Source organism: Chaetodon auriga, chromosome 5, assembly GCF_051107435.1.
Source record: "Chaetodon auriga isolate fChaAug3 chromosome 5, fChaAug3.hap1, whole genome shotgun sequence".
Classification (NCBI taxonomy): domain Eukaryota; kingdom Metazoa; phylum Chordata; class Actinopteri; order Chaetodontiformes; family Chaetodontidae; genus Chaetodon; species Chaetodon auriga.
The window spans coordinates 3,674,776-3,702,424 of NC_135078.1; the positions used below are offsets into that span (position 1 = coordinate 3,674,776).

The following is a 27,649-nucleotide window of genomic DNA, read 5'->3' on the forward strand; positions in this document are numbered from 1 at the left end:
GATGATTGCTGCATAGTGAAAGCATTATGCACCAAGCATAGGCACACTGTGCCCGATTAGTCGTCCGGACTTGGTAACTGTGTGGATTAAAAACACTGACCTGCATTTGACACTTTACTTTTGATGCTTTCTTAGTATTTTTCCTATTCATTATTACATTTGTAGTATATGAGGATAGAGGGTGTCACATGCTGTAAAGCCCTTTGAGGCACATTTATGATTATGCAATATAATAAAACTGATTTTACTTTAACTTGAGTAAAGATTTGAGTCATTTTTTCCACCACTAAAAGTTGCTTGCTTCAGTATAGTGTGTGCTCAAACCTTGTACTTCAGAGCTCATAACTTTTTCATATTCATTTTGACCTCACCGAAGAGAGAACAGAGTTAAAGAAAACTAAATGAAGCGTTTAATGGAAGCCACTTTATTAGCATAATGCCGCAAGTATTGTTCACTGATGTGGACATAAAAGCACAGACTTGCCATAATACTGACATCTGTCTTTACACACAGTGGATTACTAGGCATAGACAATCACAGTACAACAATAACCAATGACAACATTATGATTCAACACAGGGAACCAAAAGGAAACTGAATCTCTAAAGGAGAAAAGCACACTGCCAAAAGCAATGTTTACTATTGAGATAATGCACAAAAGACAATCCAACTATACTTTATATTTTTTCTTTCAAAATGCTGGATCTACAGCTAACTAGCATCAGAGTGGCTTTATGTTGGCATTTCCAAGGTCGAACACATCATTGTAAATCTGATGATCTGTACAATAAAGCATGGTTGCAATGTATGGAAAGCACTACATAAAAACTAGCATGGTCCAACAAAATAAGAGAAGAGGAAGGTTGTGTATTGGTAGGGGAGATAATAAAATAGAAGTGAATACACAGATAATGCGTCAAATCCACAAGAATTCAATGAGAAAGACTGTGTTGTTGTGTTATAACTGCAAAGCAGTAGAATAACTGTTCCAGTGTACTCTTTAACCAGTTTTCATTTATAGCCCATAGTCCCTGAATCGCTTCCAGTCACCTAAACTAATTCACATGTGTTACTTTTCCAAATAAGCATCCCACAATATACAATAGACAACATTCAACACAATTCCACTCTTTTCCAATAAACGGATCAACATCAACACAGTCATGAAATTCAGCACATGATGATGTCATTTAAAACACAATTTGGTTTATGAGTTAACAGCAACTGAGTCATATACAAGATCAAATGTATATTTAGTGTGTTGTGTCTGGGGGAGGAGAGGGGGAGGAGGGAGATGTCAGTTTGGTGTTACTGCTGCATGAGGGCTGAGGAGGGAGCTACAGGAGCTTCTTAACTGGTCTGCTCTTCTTTCTCCAAGTCTTTGAGGGTTTTTAGAAGGCGAGAAGGGGTGAAGATTTCAGTTGATCCTGAAAGACACAAGATGATGTATGACAAAGTATTAGTATAGGTTTACTGATATTTTTAGGAATGTTTTGTGTTTTACTGACATTATTTTTGTTGCTCAGCTTAGATCAATCTAATATCCAAAATCATCCTTCTTTTTTTCCATGGGTTTGGTCATCATTGCTGTCAGCAATATTATGATTGTAGTAATCAAATTAATTGCTGAGGGAACACAGTGACATGACAAAGATGAACAGACATGATTTAACCAGCCCAGTATCTCTTGCAAGTACATCCACGTTGGAAATTCCATACCTCATGATTTAAATCCAGTGCCAACGTTTGGGGCCTATAAATGTAGCAAGCCCAAAATGAAGGGCAGTGAAGACTGGAGTTTGCATCCATCACAGAACTGAAATTAATGTCCCAGTAAACCTGTGGTCCACACCCTCACAAGTGTTTTTACTTGTGCTGATGTCACTCATGTTACTGGTCCATAAGTTTTGTGACATCACATAAATTATTCAAAGTATAGTTACACTCAGGTAAATAGCAAAAGTATTTTTCAAACTGTCTATTTTCAACATCCATTTCAGTTTACCATGGATGTATTAAGAAAAGTGCATACCATGTTGCATGATGGCATCCCATCTGCTCTAAAGAAAGATGCTAATCGGGAACATATGACAAAAAGCTTTTGAGGATTCTCTGTTTTTGGGGCCCGTATAGCATGAGCAATAGGCCAGTTTCTGAGGGCTTGCAGTTACAAACTGATTTCCAGTTTCAACTTTGACCAACTGTACTGTATTGTGAGGGATTGTACTCACTTTCAGCTCTAACTCCAAATAAAGTGGCTAAGGTAATTTGTATAAACTGTTGGCTTCTTTACAACATGGCATGTTTCTTCAACTTTGAACAACTGTTCTTACCTTTTACTAATAGCCAGATGCTTATATTTTTATATTTACCCTAGGCATGGTCTATTCAGCATACAGCACATTCAATATTGCATCAATGCATTGTATTATTTTAACAAAATTTTGATGGATTTGTGTCACCGAAGTTTTGTTCAAATCAATCTAAATCCTGAACTCTCCATGAAGTATTTAGATGATGAAGGTGACTGTGCAGCCATGTTGGAAATGTGAACTCTCTGAGTGCTTTCTATACCTACTCTAAATCACATGTGGTTGAATCGTTTAGCTTACTTAGGTACTACACAGTGACCTTGAAATAGTTTCCACTTTACATTCATTCAGAAAACCCCAATTTACACTGTATACACAAACCTTTGTAAACCAAGCAAGTCATGAAAGATTGCAAGCTATGACTGGTTAGAGGTCCAGCATGTAGTGTACAATCATCTAATCTGACAATCTGATCAACTCTAACAGTGTGATCCCATGTGATTGTATTGTCATATGGCCTCTAGTCGGAGCAGGTTTTGTAACCTACCTAATTATCTACCTTTCCACCTGAATGTCAGCGAAACTGTATGTATGTTGTTTTTCAAAGTCCCAGATATTAAACTGTTGAAGCAGGGAGACTATCAGTAGTGCATGAGTTTCAATATGTAGGTATAAATTAATAGATCGGCAAGTCAAATTCAAAATGCAAGTTATAAACATTGGGAACAGAATCAAATTTTACACATATGAGGTACAATCTAACTACCACGGCCTCAGAGTTGCACATCAGTGCCACAACTGCCTCACACATGACCCTCTCTCTCCTCACCTGTACACAGACAGGTAGGACTAAGTTACAAAATGAAATTGGAACTAAATATGGCTTCTTAAACTGGGAAAACATGGTCAAATTTGTCGATGTTTGAACTCATCTACTAGACCTAATGTAAAATGCCTTATAGACAAAGAACCTCCAGACAGTCAGCCTTTTCCTATCAAGCAGCACATACCTGTAACACTATAACCACAGACCTGAGAAACATCACATCTCTTCACTCCTGACACATGGTGCATTTTGCTGTCTTGGCTGGTCAATAATAAAGATGACAGTAATATAATGTTCATATAAATAACTTTCTTTATAAAGACTGAGAGATAAATCTCTTTCAGTTTAACAAATCAGCATGCATGACATTCTGAGACAAAGCTACAGTGACATTTCTTCTTGTAAGGTCATGGCTGCACAAGGGAAAGAAGTGCTGGAGATTTGTTTTGGGAAAGGGAACTGCGCTACTATAGATCCAAAAAAGGAAGACAAAGAATAGATCACGATGGCTCTGGAGGGTATGAAAAGGGAGGTGAGGTACAACACAAGTCTGACAGGAAGATACATAAAGAGAAAAGCATAACAATGAAAGGTTTTATTCAGAGACTGAGCAACAAAGATGAAAATTATGGATTGCTGTTGTATTGAACTGTGGTTTGAGGGAAATTAAACCCCCTGGTTTGATAAAACTTCTTAACAATCCTACTGGTTAAAAAAAAAAAATGATTGGATCTCACACCACTGGCAAGGTTTTTTTTTTTTTTCTTAACTAACAAATTTGACATTCAACATGTAAGACAAATATTTTCTGTTAAATTAGGAATTCACACAATGTCTTTACTCAAGATTAGTGGATGTTCTGATTGACTTATGTACTATGATACTGCAATATCAAAGCCAGGCCAGAGAAACTGCCCTACATTGTAAAACCATAGGGTTCTCCATCTGGTGAAAGTGAATTCTGTGGGTTTTTGGCTCTTTTTTTCAACTTTCCTGTGAAGAGGATATAGTGTTGCACATGTCACAGTTAAATCACTGGCTGTAGTGCTATTGCTATTACATGAGCATATTTAATTTTTTTATACTGGCTGACCCAGGGGCCCAACGGATCAAGATGCAAAATGACCATAAAGAGATGAAAACAACTACAAAGAGAGGCAAACAATCACAAAGAGATGCAAATGATTAGGTGTCTTCCTCCTAAGCAGGAGGGGTGGGCTGCCTTTCATATGTCTGTGCCCAGATGCCCGCTGTGTTATAATTCACCCATGATTACATGGTTTGTAATGGTTTAAAGATCAATTGATTCCACACAAAATACAAAATATTTTTTTCTTATTTTGGTCTGGGGCTGATTTTCAAATTTTGAGCAATTTAGGGATTTCATATGCCTGAAAATAACTAGTTCAAACAGAATGTTGTCCAACTTAAGTCAAAAGTGCTTCCACAGTACCTCCTCTGAATGTCCACACTGGAAGGCTGCCTTCACAACCTCATCTGACTGCATCCAACCACCTCCCAAAAACTGTCTTGGGCCTCTCTTTGCATCTCTTTTCATTATGTCATGATTTGCACTCTCTGTCCTGTCCTCTACACAGCCAGGTCAACACCTGCTTTCACCAAGACTCCAAGACACCTTGCCAATCGCAACGTGAACTGGATGTGAATGTGAAGGGTTCACGGTCTTGGAATATTACTTAATTTTTCAGACACAGTGCCCCTAAATCAAATGTCAGAAAGCCATTCAGCTCCCCTGCAAGAAGTTCTGGAGCACTGACTCAGTTGTCTTGTAGATACAGCAAACTTTCTTCCTGTGCTTTATGTAACTGATGCATATAGAACATTCTTCCTGCTAATACCAAGATATGAAATAGGAGGACCAGGGTCAGTTTTTCACAAGGCAGCATTTGAGTGCCAGTGAAAATCACGGACAACAAATACTGAGGGGATCAATGGTTCAAACCTAAGACAATGGGTAGGCGGGTTGTCATGGGGAAACATGGGGATTCACGAATCACATCTTTACTTGTGTATTTACTTCCAAACGTGTTTTCATTGTGCAGGCGGCTCTGTCTCCTCTGGTGCAGCGTTGGGGTCCAGGAAGTCAGGGTGCTGGAGTTCCTTTAGGTACTTAGGCGGGGTGAGAATGTGAGTGGAACCTACCAGGGACAAAGGCCTGGAAGGTCAGCAAGGACTGAATTCTGGATGAAAGCTTGTTTATAACATAAGATACACTTTGAACTGGTCACAATGAAAAAAGAAAGAAAATCACAGGAACTGAAGAGTTCCAAAATGCTGCCAGATAAGAGGTGAGTATGACTACAGGCTTAAAAAAAAAGGTGAAGTGCTGATGATTTTGCAGATTCACTTGTTCTCTCTCTTCCTGTACCTGACACTGCATCCATTCGCTGAGAGTCACAACAACATATCAGCTCTCACAAAGAATGCGATTAATGCCATTTCACAGGAGTCAAGCTCTGCTGAGTCAGCAGCACAGAGAGCATAAATAGAAGATTTCAAAACAGACGCATCAGCAAGATCCGAAACATTTATCCAGTTTTTATCCAGCTATGGTAGGACATCACCAAGTCATGCTGTATCAAACATGCAATTGTCATTGAATATAAGAAGCATGTTATGAATACTCAATCACAGAGAAATACTAGAGACAAACCTGACATGTCAAATTAGGCAGTTCAACATGAAACAGAAATTACCCTTTAAATACAAACTGGATGTTAACACTTCACTAGTTGAAACCCTTCATAATAATAATGCATTTTGAGTATTTGAAAAAAAAATTTTTAATAGTATGACAAAATATGAAGGGGTTCTCAACTTGACTTAATGTAGTATTTAACTTCTGTAAGAGTTCAGGGACTTGCGAAAAGACAGCTTTACTCTTTCTGTCAAATGAACTCACCAATCAGAGCCTCCCACTTGCCATTGGCCTGGGTGACCTCATACACACAGCGCATCTCGCTGTACATCATCCCCCCAATAATAAAGACGATGATCCTGGGCCCTGTCTTTATCTCTGTGGGGCCTCTGTTCTTGTGCCAGTTACCATAGCGAGCACTGCAAGGTGGAGAAACAAGGATATAGATAAACATTTTCTCCAAACATTGAACAAAAGTGATTTTTTTCCCTTGAGTCAATATTGTAAGATTCTTATTTAATAAAGACTTTACAAACCAAAACAATATGGATGGAGCCATTTATTGAAGCAGTGTGTTACCTGCAGTGTGGCCAGCATGCACTTTATGACTACAAACCTGGATGGAGCGCTGGCTTTGGCAGATACTTGTCGCTGGGAAATGTATGGGTACTGCTTAGGGTCAAGTTTGTCCTCAATGGCATCCTGCAGGAACACATTCAAGTTACAGTTTCAGCTAACATCAGAAGCAGCCTCACTTCCACTTCTCTCACCAAAAAGACCATCTAAAGCCATGTTCAGACAGTTGTAGGGTTAGATGAATAATGATTAAATGATTACATGATTCACTGTGCCAGTCTGTGATTTAACTCATTGTTCCTGACAACATTCTAACCATCGTGGAAATAAAGGACAAAACCAAAAGGAAATAGCAGGCAGCTGGGTTTGCCAGATCACAAGATCACATGAGATCACACCAGATCACACAAGCCAAGAATCCAAGCTTCAAGTTACGCATTTGTGGCCAAACCACAGTCATTCAGACCAATCAGCGTCCTATGCAGAACTACTGGCAGTGTAGTATAATTTTTTTCCAACAGATATGTGAAGAATTGAGTAAAACACTGTAACCAATGGTAGATGATAGTAGCAAATACTGTAGTAGAAGTTTAATAGTTCATTGCTTAAAAGTACAGGGGAAATGGAAAAATGGAGAAGAGGTACATAAAAGGTCAAGATGGTGATACTGTGCAAGGATGATACTGTACAGCAGAGATCACGAGGGCAGGGCGCCTGTATCATGGATCTTTGGGGTTTTCCATGGCCTTGCAGGTGTCTTTGCAGCTGTTTTAACTGGTCTCAGCCGGTTTTAGCCGGTGTTGTTTGTGACCTTACATAACCCTGTGTGTCCTTATATAACCTTACTGTATTCAATCCATGTTTGAGTGTCTCTCATAATCATGAAAGATTGAATGGTATTATAATCACACTACGATTTACTATGCTTTAATGAATGCTAGTTTGGGATGATTCAATATACTTTACTATGTTTAATGTACTCTCAAAGTGCACTTAAAGATGAATGTGATTGTGTGACATGTCTTTACACTTTATATGCAACTATGGCAATGAATTGTGATTTGGTAATATTTTTTAAAAAATAGAGCCCGCCGACAATCAGAAGCTAATGGTGTAAATCCAAGAGAATAGAAAGAAAATAAAAAAAGAGCACCTGTAAGCCCAGGCTGAACAGCAGCCAGAAGATAACGTAATGGTGTAAAAAATAGAAGAATCTTAGAAAAAAGAGAAGATGCCCCAAGGGCGGGGTAGACTTTGCGCTGAACTGTATAAAAGACGGAGCACTGACCATTGTAAGTTGGAGAACTTCTTCGGAGTTGCACTCTGTGTGTCTCCGAGTGTTTTTCCCCTTTGTTGTTGACAATAAAGTATTCTTGCTTCTCGGACCCCGACTCCTGCAGCTCTTTTTTGAGCACTTTTCTCGGACAGCTGAATTTGACTTATTCTGGCCTATTGTGGAATGTATATTCGGCCTTCACATTCCACGACAGCAGCCACAAGCGTGTGTTGACAGCAGCCGTTGTTGATTTGAGCAGCACAACAACAATGTTCCTAAAGAGGTTATATGTTGTATCAATACTGGAGCGAGAGATTTCTTCACTCAAAGAAGAGTAAAGAATAGCACTACAGGCTTCTCTCAATGGAAAAGATGTTTTGGCTCTTGTGACAGACAGGCTAACTTTCCAAGGACAACTTCCAGATGGTTCTGTGTAACAAACCATCTGGCGCATCAGGTTAGCTCTCCTGATGGCTTTCATTTTTTCTGTTATTATGTTGATTCCCAAACTGCAGTCTTCATCCATCAGATTAGCAAGAACATTTTGGACCGCAAAGTAAAAGCACGTCACTCCGAACTGGATTTAAATAAGAGGAGAACCAGCAAAAAAAACAGTAGGTAATTATGTCTGAAACTATTATTGGGGTGTGGGTGAAAATGTACTCACATACACTCATATGCATGCTGATAATGTTGAAATCATTCAACCTCCCATATAGAAATAAATCCTGTCCCAATAGGGCTTATGACTCATGTACAGGAGGTGGACGTATGAACATAAACATCACAAACATCCATCTTATTGAATATGTAATGATTTTTAAAATGTAGTCTTTCAGTTTGAGAGCAAAGTACAATAAGTAATAATCACTAATACCAAGGAAGTTATGCTTGCTTCAAGAAAAGAGTTTGTCTTATTGACATGAATAAAGGATTCCACAAATATGACATTTTAAGAATCAGCACTCACAGTAGAAATGTTTTAATAATGTTATATTACACTATTAAAATGTTATTACTGTAAAATGTAATAGTTAATGATAACACAAATCCCAAATATTAGCATGTGGTCATACTGCATGCCGTATGGAAATGCTTGGACATGTAACAAATGAGAAGTACCTCAATGAGATCCTTTACGAGGGGAGTCCACCTGGAGAGCTGGTAGGTCTGCTCACTGATTCGCTCCTTACGATCGGGCTTCTTGGCTTTCTTTGGGGCGCCCTGTGAAGAAATGACTGTGATCCCTCGTGCTCTCACAGTTTACACATCAACAGATGGAGTCACTGACACAGTTAAGCAGTGTTTTAGGGTGTTGATTTTTAGTTATTTAGTAACAAATGGGTGTCAGAGGCACACATCCAGGCTCAAACCATGCTTTGACAGAGAAAGTTCAGGTTGCTGTTAGAATGCCATCTGGAACATGCTAATAAAATATGCTCACAGGGGTCCACTAAGGGTTTACTGTGCCCACCACAAAATCACACCGCAGTGTGTTTTTTTCTGTGGGCAGTGCACAGTTTGGCTTGGCTACTATTAGGGAGCATGTGAATACAGTTGATTAGCAGGGTCCATAGCAGGTTTCCCATTTTGAGAATGTGTGGGTTTCATGTGTGAAATCCAGAGAATCATTATCTTTAGGATACATTTTTAATCAACTTAAACACTGAAAGAAAGACACAACACAGACAATCAAAGTTGGGTAAAGTTTCCCACTTATAAATGGATACAACTTTAAAAAAATACTGATACTTGGTGATATTTGACTTTTTTTTGTTGTCCCTTGAAAAGACCAAAACAACAGTGAATGTATCCCACTAACAAGTTTTGAGTCTGTATCAAAGCCACAGAGATCCACTGTCATCAAAAACATCAATGAGTCGCACTGCTGTACTGGGTGACATGTTCTTTCATTACCACTAAATCCCACATACACCGTCCTGCTTCTCCAAATACTCATTAATGCACAAAAAGTGGATTGATCCACCTTCTGTACTGCCAGGTTGACGATGTGTGTGAAGCAACCACGTTTTACAACTTCTTTGCAGCAACATCTATATTTGAAGCAAACTTTTAGATCGATAAATCTTGAACAAGCCTTCCATTTGGAATAGCACCTGCTCATGATTAAGGTTCATATGGTTCATGAGAAGACATTGAGGTCCTGGGCCAGGACGGCTCACCTCAGAGACAATGGGAACGCCCATGTGGGCCATGTTGGAAATGATGTCACTGTCCTCTGGTGGGATGTTGGCATGCTGAAGGAGCTTACACAGGTTCTCCTCAGTCACGCCTGACACACACATAAACACACACAAATACATGCAGCATAGACTTTCAGTTCATACAACACACACACGCATGAGAGCATGCACAGTTACAAATACGGTATAATGCATACAAGCAGGAGGAGACTGGAGGATGGATTAGGACTAAAGAAACAAAAGAACAAAATATGAATACTTACATATTCAAGATTCTATAAAAAGACCTGAGTGGGATTTTCTGCATTTTTAGTGTAGAATTATCCTCATATAATTAGTTGAAATGACAGGAAGAGGACAGTGGATATCTGACCGTTCTTAAGGAAGATGTAGAGCAGGATTATGCGGATCTTGTCAGACACACTGACATTGGCATCCAGCAGAACAGGAACAATGAGCCTCATGGGATCCTTGATCTTCTCTCCCTCTGCATCTATGCCCATTGCCAGATCCTTAAAAACAATGGAGGACAGAAGAGGCCAAAGCTCAACATGAGTTCCACATAAGTTCCATTTTGACAATACATTGCAATGGAGGCTTCTGTGTAGAAATCACATGTAGAGGAGAGCCAAAATAAACTCTCAATACTGGTCTGAATTTAATTCATCTATCCATTTTAAATTCCTTTTTTTTTTTTTTTTTTTTTTTTTTACAAACTTACGCTACACAAATGGCCATGCAGATGAATGAACTTGATTGACAAGAGAATAGTTACAGCATGAAACTCACCCTAAAACTGGAAGCTGTCATTTTTACTTTTCTGCTTGTGTAAACATGTGATACCATGTGTTAATGTGAGTGAGCTTAAGATATCAACTTATATGTGTTTACTGTGAAGTCTCACTGAAACTAAAAATATGTGCATCATGTCTATTACCACATAGAGATGGGATTGATATCAGTCTTGTTGAAAGAAAGCAAAGAATCATATTTGCCGCCCACCATGCTGCCACTGGTTGCTTACACTGGAATGCCACATTGAGGTAGTTCCCTTACTTTCCACACGATTACACATTGTAGAGACAGATCTAACTGTATAACAGAGGTGCCTGTGTGACTTACTTGTTCTACACGACAGAGTTTGTCCACAGTGCCTTGGTAGCGGTTCATACAGTCCTCAGCCAGGTGGAGATGGGTTGAATACTGAGGTGAGAGACGAGAGATGCTGTTAGTGAGTTTCACACAGAAAATCAGATGCAATCAGATGAAAACAACATTAAAAGAAACATGTTTTCAGTTTTCATATAAACACCTTAGGAAATCTGCAAAATACATTTCTGAACCAAAGTATTAACACCTGTTTAGTATCACATGTCATAGATTGTGTCATTTCCTGTTCTTGTTGATTGTTGAAACAGTGTATTGATGTACAGTAACACTTAGGCTCCTACCTTGCTGAGTTCTTTCTGATACTGAGGCATCTTCTTCAGCATTTGAGACAGTTCCTTCATGGTGGTCTGAAAGATCAGCAGTAATTAGTATTCAGGTTTATGAGTTTCTGATTTCATATCACCACAATTTGATGTGAAACTTAATTTCTGTGAGTGTGTCAGACATGGCCTTCAGCAGGTTCAATGTTTGCCATGATGAACATTTTAAGGCACAAGATACAAGACATTCAAGCAAATAACTGCTATTCTTCCATTTTTCATGTAATTATGACACATCAAAGGTATATTTAAATGATTGTGTCATGTATTTCACTGTAGTTCTTTGTTGGACTTCATGTCACGTCATGTTTATATCCACATGATGAATGCAAATCCAAAATTCACTCTCCCTCTCTTTGAGCTCTGTGTTTGGTCTCCACCAACTCCTGGGAAATATCTTGCTCTGTGTCAACCATCTAGTTTCTGACTGTGTCTGTCTGCTGAACAGGTAGTGTTCAGTGGGTTTTTAGAGCTAGCATCACATTGTCATGTTGTTTTCATATTGTTATTTGGTACATTGTTGGCTGAACATATTGATTGTAGACACACAATATATTTTACAATAAATGTTTTCCTTCCTATTGATTGAGTGTCTTCACAAATGTGTTTTCTTTTACTTTACAAAGTACAGTACAATACTTCTGTATGATACTTTATCTCTCCCTCACCAGTGTGTGACTGTGTGAAGGACAGTCAGAGCTGAAACACAGTAACAGATCCTGAAACCAGAGCAGAGCGTCAGTGTGTCCTCTACCTTTTCTCCAGTGTTCATCTTTTTGCTGGAAGAGAATTCTTTCAGAGAACGAGTCACGGCCCTGTGCAGATGAATGAGACAGAGACAGAAAAGGTCGAGGAAAGTCAGGAGGAATGAGTTGAAAACTGAGAGGGTTGTCTCTATGGAGGAGGAGAGGAACATACGCTCTGCGACAGCTTTGTGACAGAGCTGTAGGTTTGTGACAGAGGATGTTCCTCCTGTGGTTGTTTATCCGTTCCATGACTGCGTATGTGCGATTAGAGAATCAAAGTCACTTACGTTGACACCTCAGCGATGTGTTTGTGTCTCAGAGTCAGCCACAGGTCGTCATCCTCATCCAGCACTACCTCCTTCGTTCTTGTCTCTCCCATCCCACTGGTCTCAAAACTGACAGAGAAGGCAGGAGACATTTACAGACTATATGTTTGCATCTAAAAGAGTATGTTAAAGCAAATACAAGAATATGTCAGTTGGAATGAAATGTTTCTCCAGGGAAAACTGGCACACAGGCTCAATGTGAAGCTGAAGGCAGGGCCAGCCTGCCACCACTAAAATATATGACCCTTAAACAAAGGGACAATCGCAATCATCAACAAAATATGAAAAAAAAAAAAAAAAAAAAAGACAAATTAAAATGGGAGTTGCACTGAGCTCAGTGACTCCCTGCAGCTGTCAGACCTCCATCAGTAGCATCTTTACCTGTAGACGTCGTTGTCGATACCCAGCAGGTCATAGGACATAGCCTGCAATGTGAGCTCATGCAGGAGAGGTGACACAGGATCAAAACCACGATCCAGAATGAGCAGCTGGGTACGAGACTTGTCTGGACCCTGGAGGGATCAGAACAGACACAAAACACTGCACACATAGTGGAGGACTGATATTTTATTCTCTTTACTTGCAGCTCATCATTCAATATCGCTAAATTCCACACAATCCAGTTAACCGTAGTGTGATCATTTTGCTAACCACACACTTCAAGTATCTACACTACTTCCCATCCTTTACATATAACGTAACATTACAGCTGCTGAGTGACAACACAACATATGCAAAATATCAGTTATTAGGAAATATGAGAACAACCTAAGTTTTAACTGGATGACTGTTCATTGTTCCATTTGAAAGGCTCTCTAGACAGACTTGTGTATATATATTTAAATTGTTATATTTTATGCTCTTATTTTAGTAGATGTGTCATGCACCAATTTCACCAGAAAAAATTCCTCGCATGTGTAAAAGCGTACTTGGCAATAAAGCTTTTTCTGATTCTGATTCTGATTCTGATTCTCTAAACCAGTAGAGGACCATATAATCCTTTGGATGCAGTTGACACATAAAACCCATAAAATATGGAGCACATGGGATTTATTTAGTGTTTGACCAACAGACATTCAGTCGAGTATTTATGCTTGAAATATCCATTAGGAATGGTTCAATGTAACCTGCTTGTTGCATCAGGTTTGCTGGGGTGGTGTTGGTATGTATATGGACTGGATATGACATTATGAGTGCTGATAAATGTACACTGTCACATTGAAAGTGTATTTCCTGCACTTTTCTATCATTTTAGAATTACTAGACAAACCCCATGATCTGAAAGGCCCTGACACGGTGAACCCTCAGTGATGTGTCTGGTTCTAACCAGTTGTAGTCATTTGGCTCTGCTCCCCTACCTCTCCCATGGAGGGGTCATCAGCCTTGTAGCCGTCCAGCTTCTCCTGAAGCATCTGGGCCAGAACTGCACAGTCTTTGTACTCTCTGAACCAACACACAAAAGAAGTTGTGAGTTTACATTAACAAGTACAGTCTCCATATTCAATCAGTTCAAAATAAAGGCCAATTTCACTCAGCAGTTTAATTAAGGTCATTTCAGCCATGTGAGCTACTGTGTACTGGGGTGGGGGGTGGGGTATTCCCAAGATATATGTCCATGCAACTCAAGGTGTGGTCCGACAAAACTATACTATTGAAATGGTTGCCCTTGATGGTCTCACCCTCTGTATCGGACTCCAGGGTACTCTTTGAGAGTGGCACAGAGGGTGGCGAGCTGCTCAGCACAACGCTCCAGCATGTTGTTCTTCACGTCAGCCTTGAAGGGGCTGTAGAAGTCCTGAAAGGCATCCACTTTATCCAGGGAGAAGACCTGGCAGGCCACACCAGGCCAGAAAGAGGACATGACAGAGAGACAACATAAGACCCAATTTCAACTTACATTTCTAAACTTCCAATTCAAACCAACATATTAATTGATTAATGCTGCTGGTTGTCTGTGGGGAGACCTCACCTTCACCTGAATTGCTCCAAAACAAGGATGGCTTTATTTGATTTAAAGATATGCATTCAGTGAAGTTTCATAACTAGATTTGACCACGCCTTGAACACAGATCCAAACAGAGGTTTTTAAGCTTCCTCGCTCCCTTCTCTCTCTTGTCTGAATACAGGAACTACAGGGAGAACTTACCAGAAATCCCAAGCATCTGAAGAGACGCTCTTCAGAGCATATTGTCTACAGCACAGGCAGGGGGCCTGCGGTTCCCCCATCCTTATATTTTAATATAGCCTTTTCTTTCAAAGTTGCCAGTCCACTTAATCAACCAAATATTGGTCCTGGACAATTCTGCTGCAGAATATTTTCAATAATTCTCATAAATGCCATCTTTAATGTCCAGCTTCTCATGCCACATGCTATGGGCTCAGTTTTCAAAAGGACACATTTCTATTGTTTCAAGATACATTCTGTCATACTGCCCAAACCCTAGTTCACACACAAGATTCAAGTCATGGAAGAAGAATACTCTATACACAACATCTCACCATGAAAACAAACTCCATTCAAAGCAAAAAGAAAGAGCCAGTTTCCTCTACAGGATTCATTATATACACATTTGACTGAAATCCATCTAAACCACATTCACCATATCTGAGGTAGATGATTATGAGTAGTTGACATGGTCTAATCCCAATCTAGACAGTGTTTTACCTGAGATTCATAGGGCAGAAAGGCGACATGGATCTCAGTCAAGGCCTTCATGGCTTTGGAGGCGCGGGACTTGGTCAGCAGTCCAAACAATGAGTCTGGGATCGCTGCAGATTGAGAAAAAAAAAACCAAACTTGGTGACTGACTAAGAGAGACAGTCGTCCACTTCAAGAGTCATAGGGAGTACTCCACACCCTGTGTCACTTCTGTGGAACTAGAGGGACTTTGTCGAGTCTAAGACCTAATGTCAGACTGAAAATGCCCTAATGCCCAAGTGGATATGAGCAGAGTCATGATCGGCTCTGATTGAGTGGTCCACTGTAATCACAGCAGGAGAAAAATCTTTTTTGAGGCATACAGAGAGTGTTAACTGTGAAGTGCAAGAAAACTTGACACCAAGAGTGCTTGTTAATTTGTGGAGCTTCATGCTGTTTCTAGAGTTTGGGTCCACCATATTTTGCATAGGGTCAATTCCTGGGTTTACTGAGACTAAGTCTGACCGACCTTGGGTCAATTGGGTTTATTTTTTGAAAAATTACATTTAGATTATTGAATTCTGTAGGTTTTCCATTTGTCCATTTCTGATGGGGTCCCAAAATTTTAGCCCTGCGACTCATCCAGTTAGAGCTCAGCCACACACTCCAGCTGTGCCCAGCTGTCAACAAAGAAAAGCAAACAGCTGTGGATTCTGACAATTATGTTGGAGCTCTGTGAGAGAGAACAATAAGTACTTCTATGGCAGAATTTCTAATTAGAAATTAGTAGTCTTCCTGCAGGGATCAAGTTGTTGCCTTAGCATTATTCCACTGCTATAAGCTATACCGTATGTTTTATTTCAGTGGGATAAACACCCATTTTGTAAACACTCAGTGTGGTTTAAGCACAAGACTCTCCAAACATGATTTTCATATTTCAAAGGAGAAAACGTACATGTTCTAGAAGTCTCTAGATTTAATTTAAGTTTACATGTTCCACCTATATTTTGTGGGTGTGGAAAGGATTTACTTACTATCGGTGAAGAAGACGTGAGCTGCTCGGTACCTTGGAGACTGTGGGTCTCTGAAGTCATCAATCAGACCCTCAACAGACTGAGACAGCAGAGAACAGTGTTCTAGTTACAACTGTGCATGTGAAAGGGAACAGTTTAGATCATTTTTATCTATGTCCAAAAGTTTGTGAAAGAAAGATTGAATACAAATCCAGAGTGCTGACATGACATTTCAAAGAACAGGAAAGGAATCTTTATTGCCGCCATAACACAGATTGGAACTGCATTTTGAAGTATTCAATTGACAATAAAGTGGCATTTCTCAGTGGCTTGACAAAACTGCAAAATGCTATAGAATGAAGAAAGCCAATGAACCATACAAGTATGAACAAGGAGCTATATCATTTACCTCATCTGAGGGTGTGATCAGGTAGATGGCCTCCATGCTGGGCAGGGGCTCACGCCGCTTGGTTATATCTTCTACAACTGGAGAGCACAGGCAAACATGTATCAGCTTGATTAGACAACAGCTGTGTTCTCTGACTTGAAGTTTGTAGGAACATCGCTGCTCTCAGAATACTCAGTGTTTATGCAGAACAGGGACTGACTCCCAGCAAATGTTTTAAGGTTTTCATTTCTCAAAACACAAAAGAATGCAATACACTCAGAATACAATCACTCTCTTGCTGTCAAATGTCAGATCAAGTTTTGAAATATAATTTCTTTGTTGAGCCCTTTGAAAAGTAGGCTCAATACTTGTGTATATCAGTGCCAGTAATGTATGTAAATGTGAAAACATGTCGGCTTTGTGGGGTGTAGTAATTCAGCCTTTAGTTTAGGAGTTGCTTGGGGCTGGGCTCTAGTCTCTTAAATATGCTCTCTGGAGCGTCACACTCCTTTATTAATGACAAATTTATGTTGCTAAGAGACCTGAAATGAAACAAAATAATTTACATTCTTTGTTTTCAGAAAAGGTTAGTGGAACCCCTCTTACCCCCTGCATGAGACAGTGGGAGGCTTAAGCAGCTCCTTCAGCAACAGGCTGCTGCATCCAGTGTGTAAGAGAGAACGCTACCACATGTCCTTCATTCCAACAGCTGTCAGACTGTTTAACTCCAACATCATTTAATGTAGCACCGTGGTGATCTTGTTTCACATCACAACATCACAAACCTGTTTGCACTGCTGTGTTATTTATGTTAACATTTGCTAATATCCATTACATCTGTGTAAATATCTGTGCAATATTACATACGTTTACATATTTTTAGTGTGTTATATATTTTTCTACCATGTGCAATTAAAAGTTTTTTGTTTGAGAAACTGAGCTATCTTTCTCACGACAATAGTATTTTTATACTCTTCTTCTTCTATGTCTCTCTTGTATTCTTGCTGTCTGTAACAATTTAAATTCCCCAGTGTGGGTCAATAAAGTTTTATCTTATCTTATCTTATCTTATCTTATCTTATCTTATCTTATCTTAACAATTTCATATAGGTCGCTGTTGTGTTAGGGGTGAAGCTGATGTAGTCAATGGTCCACTGTTACAAGTCCTACAAGCAGACAACACACACAGTTCACCACCCCATGAGCGAGAAGCATACTAAGACAGGGAGGTGTGGGCTGTGTCATGGTCATGTCAGGCCATGTGTGGAAAAAACAGAGTGAAATTCACACTCCCTTCACACAACACACCTGTTGCTGCAAGAGAGGGGGACGTCGCAGATTACTGACATCATGATGGCATTAGAGGACCTCCTGGCACGTGTAGAAGTGCTAGATTTGACAACATGTCTGGTGCCTTCTGTCACATTAAAAACTGAATGAGTCAGGGAGGACTCAGACACATCATGCAGACTGAAACTGTTGAAATGGCACGGAGAGGTCTAAGATGCCGCTGCACAGATTGACAGATTGTCATCCCTCTGTGGAGGGCTGTAGAAGAGCATAAGGCTTTTATGGACCGTGCCTGGACTCCTGCTGCTGAGTCACGCCTTGTGAGTGCCCTCTGTAATGAAGGTGCTGTGTGTGCAAGGTGTGAGACAAAGTGTGCACTGGCCATGGATGGAGAGATGGTTTTCCCTGTGAAGTTGCTGCACTCCCATCCTCTCTTATAGAAAGGCAGTCCAGTGATAAGGACAGCGTGCATAGGTCACTCACTCTCTTAGCTGACATCAGGGCTGGCAGGCGTGCTGAGGCTGACGCCTCATGGCTTATCAACAGGAGGTGGACAACCATATCCACATACAGCCTGGCTAGGGACAGCTTGCTCTCATAGTGGTGGAGTTCAATCCCACACCCAGATACATTAGTGACTGGGTGGGAACATAAGTGGACTGCCTGAACTGTTCTTTAAAGACAAGGTTCCCTGCATCCTGTCATTGCCCCTGATGCCAGTGTTTGTGAGGTGGCTTGGCAGGCCAAGAGGACACTTGCTGCCGGCTCTTGCTGCAACCATGCAGAGCTTGTTGGGCCACAGCCACCAGAAGAGGATATCACGGCAGGGGGGGAGGAGGAGGAGGAGGAGACACCAGAGCAGGAGCTTGTAGAGGTACAGCAGCAGCACAGGCTGAAGGGCATTTCCTCTTAGAGTGTGCATCTCAGTGTTTTTGACACTGAGGTGTGGTCTTGCTCCAGAAGGTGAGTCTCCTTACCCTTTCTGTTTCCTCAACTGCTTCCTGCAGATGAACCCTGGTGCTCTGGAGTAGTGGTCCAAATAGCCCATAGGGGGATATGGGACTATCCAGTATCTCTTGTCTGATTTCGGGGGGGAAGGTGAGACATGGAGCCAGATGTTACATTGCACCATTGTTTGCTATGCCATTATTCTGGACAAAGTCACAGTCATAGCATCCCCAATGTCCGTGGAAAGCTCTGTGGAAAGAGCCCCAGGCTTAGTGGCCATGGCAGAGTCAGTGAGATTTTGTTAGGTGCTGCAACCATGTGAACAGCACACTGGTGTGAGTGGTCAGTGAGACAAGCATTAACCTGATCCGTGGGCTTGCAACAAAAGTTGCCTTGGGAAGCAAGATAGAAGCTAGAATGTATGGTATATTTCATATTCATTTAATTAAATTTTGCCACTTTGTCCCAGGAGGGATATAACAGGGAAGAAACTTGGGATCTAGAATAATGTTATGAATTAAGTACAAGTCAGGCAAGCATGTTGAGTTTGTAGATTCATTGTCAGCACTATGACCTACATGTTTACTTAATCTGAAAGTCATTTTCTCTTAGTTCAATCCAAATTATTACCAACTAAATATGCTTTTTCTAAAGGAACTTCATCAATTTTTGGAAATATGCTTTTTCCTTTCTTTGAAAGAGTGAGATGAGAAGAATTATAACAATTCCTCCCATGGCCCCTGGAAATTCACAAGTCGGAGGGGTGTTCTTCAGAGAACGGAAGAGTTGGAAGGTGTGGATGAATTTAGAGTCACCGGAAAGTATAACCAGACTGTGCACAAAAACCAAGTGATGAGGAGAAGTCATAGTTAGAATAAAAGTGAGGGAGCAGACCTGTCAAACCCTCCTGTTTTTCCAAGAAAAAAAGAAAATATATATATATATACACAAACAGACAAGGAGTCGGTCACTCAAACAGCACTCACCAATAAAAGAAGAAGAAGAAGAAGAAGAAGAAGAAGAAGGATGAGCGTGAGAGGGATGGAGTAACTGGAGTATGTGTGCATACCAGTACTAAATGAAGTGCAATATCAGTCAAAGTCATGCTTTTTTCCCCCAAGCATAAGCTTGCTCAAGAGACACAGAAACATGCTCCACCAATAACTGTATTTTTCTACTGCCATCCATTTTCACATCCACCCTCTCTGACCATTTGTTTGTCTTGCCAGTAGCATCTCTCGAAATCACAAGCATTACTCTGCGTGTTGGTGTTGGTAAGTACCTTTGCATTTTGGAATGAGCCAGACTAGCTGTTTCTTCTGTATGCTTAGGTAGGCTAACCACATCCTAACTCCAGCTCTGCACTAAACAGATATGAGATATTAATCTTAACAACTCACTCTTGGAAATGATGTGAACAAAGTGTGCCTTTAAAGAAACAACTTCATAAATACACATGAAACACATTAAAAATTATAAATTGACTCTATATGAGTTAATGTGACCCACTGTTTCAACACAGCTTCTGCTATTATTCCATTTTCCTTGCATGAATATCCATAAATATTTCAACTGAATTCATTCTAGAAATCAATCATCCACAGTGTAGTAGGTATGTATAGGTAATTTCAGCTGAACTGAATTTTACCCTGACTGAATTTTATTAAACTGACCTCAAAACTACAACTGAAGTTAGATGACATGACAGGGTTGTTGTACTTACTGGTGATTCCCTCTGACATGATGTCTGTCATCTTACAGCAGGAGGAAACCATCCTCATACTCAGCTTGTCCACCACCAGTACCTGTAACACAGCCACATGCAGCAGGGACCTTTAAAAGGGTTTTATTTTGATATCTTTAGTGATTTTATTCATATTCAGTGTCAAGATCACAGGGAATGATGTCAAACTTTATCAGAATAACAAGATCGGAATAACAAGACCATTACCTTCCATTTTCCTTTCTCTCTTGCTTTCTTGATGACATCAGTCATTATCTCTGTAAAGAACGAAAAATGTAATTACAGTTCAATAAGGATCTAACATAAAACCCAGACTTCACAAAATCATGCCGAACAGTTTTCAACAAGTACTACATGTATGAAAATAAAAATAAATACATGAAAATGCAAACTTGACATTAGGTTGTTGTTGTGAGCTAGTTTGGCTAAAGCTAATTTGGATGTGATGGCACGGGCAGTACCCTGATTTTGTGTAAACATTTCTGCCCACGTGTGGAGATAACCACTCTTTTCAAAACTCTTTGCATCAAATGAGGCAAGATAAAGCAGATCGTCTGTGTTTTCATCCAGGTTTAATAACCTGCAGAGATTAAATTTTCTTTCTGCAGGTACATATCAAACTGTACTCTCACTTAGAAAACAAAATAACTAAGCAGCAGTCAGTGACACAGTGAGCATAATAACTGACATTGCTTCTGTAATGTTGTGACTGAGTTTTTCAAAAGATCTCTACAAATAAAACTGTCTTCATTTGACCAAAGCCCCATGTGTGATGACCCCTGAGCAGAGCCAGTTGCTGGCATGGAGAGAATAAGCAAGTGGGGACACCAGAGCAGGGGGAGAGAGAGGACAGAGAGAGAAAGAAAGAGAGGGCACCTGAGCCAGCTCCATTTGCTGAAAAAGTCAAGGAGTCGAAGACTCCAAAAAGCTTTAGCAAGTGGCCATTTGAGCTTAGATTATATTATTAGCAAACCAGGTGTTGATATTAGATTTTAAAATGTTGAGGGCTCTTCCACAGCAGAGGTGTTGTGCCAGAAAAGCAAAAGTTCCATCATTGATTGATTTTAACATAGACTCTTGTCCAGAGTCCACGTCCAAAAGACCTTGAATTGTCTTCTTAGAAGTTCCAAATTCTCTCATTTAATAAGAGAGTGTGAGAGCTACTGAAAATGTCCTGTAAATTTAAATACATTTGGCAAATAATGTGATTCTGATTCTGATGCTGACTGTTGTAAATTTGACTTTAGCACAGCCTAATTAACCCAGGGCGCCGCAGGGGAAAAATAATCTGTGAGCCGCTATTGATCTCCCCATTTCTCTCAACCTCTACACACTTTGTCTGTATTAGTTAGTAAGAAGTCATTAGTTTGTGGGGACGTGCAGCGCAGAAGAACAGTACATCATTTGACTTTATGATGTTACAGCAAAGAAAGCTGGAATAATTGCTGTAAGTTTCTGTAAAAATTTAATCATTTTCTTTACATAATGTAGCAGGAGGATTAGAAGCATGGATGGTTCCCTCTGTATTGCTAAAAAAAAAAAAAAAAAGATATTTCTGAAACATCTGTATGTTGGTAAAGTACATCCAAAAATCATCTCACCCCCGAGCACCGAGCTGTCAGTCAAACTGAACACGCGTGCGAAAAAATGACACAAGCACAGAATCTCATGACAACCTGATTGTGCAAATCCTTTTCCACAAGCAGCAGGGAAACAGAGGGACAGATGAATAACATGATCTCTCACGAGGAAACTGGACCGTCCCAGCAGGAAATAATACCACGTCCACTGCAACATAATCAATAATGGAGGGCTGAACTTATTAGGGATGAGTCAGTTCCTGAGGTGTGAATCAACCTGATGTTTTTATGACAGATTCCAACACTTCACAACTTCCTGTCACTTGTGTTGATGAACAGCGTCCCAGTTTCCCCCACTGGAGGTTTAAGCCTCTGTCCAGTCTGTCGGACTGAGCACGACGGGACTCAGTGCTGGGAGGGACAGGCCCACTGCAATCACTGCCTCTAATCTGCTCCCAATCCTCTTACCCCATCCACCACTCCCCACCGCTATTTCTGGGCCGTTTCTGTGTCAGCGGATGTGACGTCACAGGGAAGCAGCATCATTCGCTCACACACAGCACACACATAAACAACACACAAAGATAAACACACAGACAAGCAAATAAGTCAACATGTCCTGTTTCCACAGATGGCCGGGGTGACATTTCACTTGACTTCACCCCCAAAGTTGGTCAAAGGCTTCAAGAAATATTTATAGAATTTATCACAAAACATTTACGTGAAGGTGGATCAGACATTTCTAATTCCACACAGTCAGCCAGACCTGCCTGCCTGTCTGAGGAAAGCTCGCCATGACAGTAAATGATGTATGAATCAATGAATGGTCCTGTTTATCCAATTATTCAACAGGATTAAGTGGGAGTGCCCATGAGAGCGTGGGACGCCTGACAAGCAGATTTCACAGGCGGGATAAACAACAACAGGCTGCTGCTGTTGATGTGTCTAATACAGGTTTATAATGTGTTATCACAGTAACTAGCTGTAACTACGTGGGACACCAGCTCCTCTCCTCTGCCCAACACTACGTTGACTCTGCTACATACTGCAGGAAAAGCAGAGATGATGGAGGAGGAGGATGCACTGTCCAATGAGACATTATTTAAAACACTGTCTGTATTACTGTCACCTCTCCAAGCCTGCCACAAACACTGCTGTGTTCTTTGGACATGCGTACAAACTGATACACATGATACCTACAATCATTTTCCTGTATTATTTTGTGAAACCTGCAGTCATGTGGAGGCCCATTTCTGCCAGAGAAAGACAGAAAAGATGAAAAGAAATGCACGTTGAACCAACAAATACTCTGTCTTATTAGTTTGACTTACTCTAATGATCCAGTGGATTTAAAATCCTGTTCAACCAGCTGTCCAGTAACGATTGTACATCTCTGATAAAGACAGATTAGTGTTGAAACATCGGTCTATTTGCACTATTAAAGACTACAAATCAATCAGTGCGCTCCAGCTCCTTTTTTCCCTCTGAGATGAAAAAGGTTTGCAGTGATCATTGTGAAGATTCATCCAAAAAAAAAAAAAAAAAACACGTTTCTTTGTTTTGCTGCTAAAATATAATCCAGACAGCATTATACTTCTTATGAAATGTATTTTCAAATTAGATGTATATAAACATAAAACATATAAAGATACATTATCACCCGTACACAGGGTACATACTATATATTGATAAACTCATAATCAGACTGCATTGTGGAACTTCATTTAGGATTTTTTCAGGTTTCAGATATAACTTCAGAGAAATGAGGTCCTGAAGGATCAGTGAGATCCTGAACTCCATGGTAGCTTTAGGCCTTTGTATTCAGACCAGTGTGTTGGTGAGTTTTTTTAGTGACAGTTCAAAGGATGAAAAAAAATCTCCTCTTGCTGTCATATTTCTCCATCAGGGTACATTTTAATAATAGTTCCATCATCATCTGTCCTTGTGTGACATTGATCAGGTTCAGCATCATTAAGTATGCTCTAGTTCTCTTGAGGCCCACAGAGGACTCCTCTCATTAGAGCTCTGTTAGTGACGGGATGCTGCAGATGGTCTTACAAAGCAGGCTGCACTGAAACCTGAATAAATGTTTGCTGAGCATTCGTATGTGACTGTCAAACTGTTATCAACAATGACTATGATCCTGTTTTGTTGTTGTTGTTTTAATGTTCTTTGATTATTTCACCAAGCTACATGCAGGCACAGGGGCATGCTGATCCTGAGCAGTGAGAGAACTGATGATTGTATCATCATGTCACGTCTGAGGCAACACACTCTGAGATGTACTGTTTGGCCATACAAACATAGAAACACAACTGAGGATTCAGTGATCTTTGGATTACTGGGTTGCTTGTTTATGTACTAAAAAAATCCAACAAGCCCTAAACAGACAACAGTAATTTCTGTCTTTATGTGTGCTTGAGTGAACCAGAGTCAGTGTTGATACTGATTCCAAAAAAGTTGGGGATGATGTGCAAAACATAAATAAAAACAGAATGTAATCTTTTCAGGTTAGAATATAAATAATAACAAAATTTGTAATTATGTTCATGGCAGAAAACAAAAGGCAATTTTAACTGTTTTTCGGTGTCAAAACTGGGATTTACTTATCTGGGAGTTAATATCACCCAAACTATTAAAAAAACATCACAGCTTATTACTACAACCTCCTCTCAGAGGCAGTTATGCAGCTCATAAATAGGAACAGCATATCCACACAGCCTGAATCCAGACTTTCCTTCTTGTATTTACCAAATAGCAGAGCTGGACTACAATTAACAAATCTGATATGGTACTTCTGGGTCTCTAAAACCAGAGCAGGTATGTTTTACATTGTTAAGAACCATCTCCAGCAAAGGTCACAATGGAATCCAAGTCAATCACAGTCCCTGTAAACTTCTGTATGTATTCAGATAGAAGGTAAGAAAATGTTAATCACACAGAACAAAAATCACTTCCTGAAAAACACAATAATAGTTGGCCCCTTCCATATTTTGGTGGAACACAACAGTTATCTCAGTTTTCATCAGTTTTTGGTAATGAAAAATTTTGGTCAGGCAGACTGAGACTTTAAACCCTGGTCTATCAAAGGTATAGCTAAGGTGTCTGACCTTTATAATGGAAATGAATATGTGCAATTTGACGAACTTAAAGCGTAATACGGAATTCCTACCAAGTACATATCTTCAGCTCCTAAGTTTCATAATCCAGGTGACACAATGGTTCAGAGCTTCCTCTCTGTCGACCCCAGAAGACACTTTAAAGCATGGCGAAGACAAGGGACATGTGTCTTTACTATGAAATCTGTTTGTAAACAAGCGCGAAGAATTTGGAAGGTATGGAAATCAGATTTGAAAGAGAACGTCACAGAGGAGGAACAGTCGAAGGCTCGCTGCTTAGCTCAAACCTAAGCAAGAGACACACACTCCAAATTACTACAATTTAAATGGCTAAGCAGACAGGACATCACTCAAGGTTACATCACTTTAATCCGAATATTCTCAACACGTGCATTAAATATAACTACCACAAGGGGTCTCTGTTTCATTGTATGTGTGAGCATCCACAGATCATGTGTTTGGAAAAAGGTGCTGGATCAGATCAGTCAGATGATTGGTCCAGAGGTGCCGCTTAATCCAAAATGTGGAATTTATGAATATTTACCCACTTCAAAAAATGTAAAGCCCCTGCTCAATGTCTGTTTTTTGGGAGGCCAAATGGTGAATTGCCTGCTCGTGGGAGAAACAAACAATTTCCCAGTGGATGAAAGGCATGTTTTTTACTTTGCTCTCACTCATCTGTCATTTATCTTACTGTCTTCTTTCTTTTAAAAGATAATAAAGAGATATTTTTAAAATGTAATAGTTAACAAATACAGTACAATACAGTACAAAGACAAGATACGTAATAAACTGATACACTTTATTTTTGTAATTACACTAATTCTGAATTTGATACCTAAAACACATTGAATTGAATGTAAGTAGAAAAGGATTTCCAAATGATTTTCATTTATGTTTTAAGCAGTGTTCTAGGAAATATGCAACAACCATTTGAGACAGTATTCGGGTTTCTAAAAAGGCCTACAGCGGCCAGCAACTTTACTGTTTGGTTCGGTCTCATGCACTCTAATCAACATGGTTTCCAACTGCAGCAGGTAGCTGTTTTCAACTCTTCACTACCTGCACACCAAACAGCAGACACACAAGGTCAGCAACTTGCTGTGGGGGGTGTTCAGCAGCTAAACATTCATTTTTTTATCAGGACTTACGGGGGACAGTGAATATTGAGCTCTGTTTAATATTGTTTGAACAGATGATGAGAGTGCTGAGACTGAGAGCAGTGAAACTGATGGCCAAAAAAAAAAACAAAACAGTGATCTGGAAGATACTGAAATGCTCCTTATAGCTGAGGAGAACTGCAGAGTTGGCGATAACTCTCTGAGTCAGTCACTATGAGCCACTTCTGTCACATGACATGTATGCAAATATAAAAATACTGATTAATTCCCTTTAAATATCAATGCTTTCACCACAGGCCATCTGTAATCAATGTGTGACAGACTGGCCGCCCTCAATGACTGAACCTTCACCTGCTGTCACCAAGACACATTACGTTAGCTCAAGCTTTCATGATGTGTTATTCATTGAAAATGAAATGTGTGTTAAACGTGCGAGCAGAATGAGCATTATCTCGTTTGTTTTAGCAGATATTCATTTGTTTACAAAGTTTTGTGAAGCTGTACCTATGGGAGCAGCTTTTTCAACTAACAGACACCTGCAGCAAGGCTGGATTACCAACCTGGCAACGTGGCCAGTTTCTTCCAAAGATGCCTTTGAATTTAAGAAACCCTGTAGCAAACCTTTGTGTTTTATAAGCAAGGTATGATTCAGTGCCATGTACACATCAGTAATAGCTTATTACCATATCTACAGTGCTGGAAGAAATCCACTTTGCCTTTAGTTCTGGAAGTCTGGCCTAGCCAGACCTGGCACCGAGGACAGGTCTTCTTACAGTGCCTACAAATGTTTGGTTTAATAATGGACTACTGTGTCCTGATGTTGATGTACAGGTGATATTAAAACAAATTGATATTTATTTGTTACTGAGGCAGTCACAATCGGATCGGACCTCCTCCTCTGAGGATGATGTCAAAGCACTTAATCCGCACAGACAAAGATTAGCGAGGCAGGATTTGCACCAAACCAGGACTCCATGCTCTTGTACTGTATTTCATACAAACGATAATAACGGCTCAATGAACGATAGAAACTTCCTTCAAAGTCTAACAGAACATCACCGAACAAGTCCACTCCATATCTGTATAACTCCTCTCACTGACAGCACAGCCTGGAGAAATGAGCAGGTATCGAGCGGTGCGGCTCAGATGCGCCTGTGCGTCTTTGGCGCATCGAGCGTCCCAAAATAACAAGTCTGACCAAGAGCTGCACTGACCTCTGTTAGCATCAACAATGAGGAAAATAAACTTATCAATGAAATAAAGAGTTCTTACTCTCTCCAACAATGGCTTTTAGTCCAAGTGGTGCCATGACGAGCCCTCTGCTGCGTGTCCACCTCTCCACAGACAACTGACCGGTGCTACAACTGATGTCAAGCTTACAACAATAAGCAA

At 40.1% G+C, this 27,649-nt stretch overlaps 1 protein-coding gene across 3 annotated transcripts; it reads right to left on the reverse strand.

Moving 5' to 3' along the window:
• Window positions 1–404: 404 nt before the first annotated feature.
• Window positions 405–27,626, reverse strand: stxbp1b (syntaxin binding protein 1b). Of its 3 annotated transcripts, none has more exons than XM_076731231.1 (20): window positions 27,530–27,626; window positions 20,645–20,694; window positions 20,417–20,498; window positions 16,477–16,553; window positions 16,089–16,167; window positions 15,082–15,185; window positions 14,096–14,244; window positions 13,775–13,859; window positions 12,798–12,928; window positions 12,378–12,485; window positions 12,099–12,159; window positions 11,306–11,371; window positions 10,977–11,057; window positions 10,228–10,366; window positions 9,834–9,943; window positions 8,773–8,874; window positions 6,415–6,500; window positions 6,063–6,217; window positions 5,178–5,298; window positions 405–1,428 (listed from the first exon to the last, which is right to left on the reverse strand). In XM_076731231.1, exons 1-19 carry the CDS (start codon window positions 27,564–27,566, stop codon window positions 5,192–5,194), a joined length of 1,809 nt encoding a protein of 602 aa, XP_076587346.1. In that variant the 5' UTR covers window positions 27,567–27,626; the 3' UTR covers window positions 405–1,428; window positions 5,178–5,191. The 3 variants fall into 3 exon arrangements, with proteins under 3 accessions (XP_076587346.1, XP_076587347.1, XP_076587348.1); XM_076731232.1 differs by having other exon boundaries at window positions 5,166–5,298; XM_076731233.1 differs by lacking the exon at window positions 5,178–5,298.
• Between the last annotated feature and the right edge of the window lie 23 nt (window positions 27,627–27,649).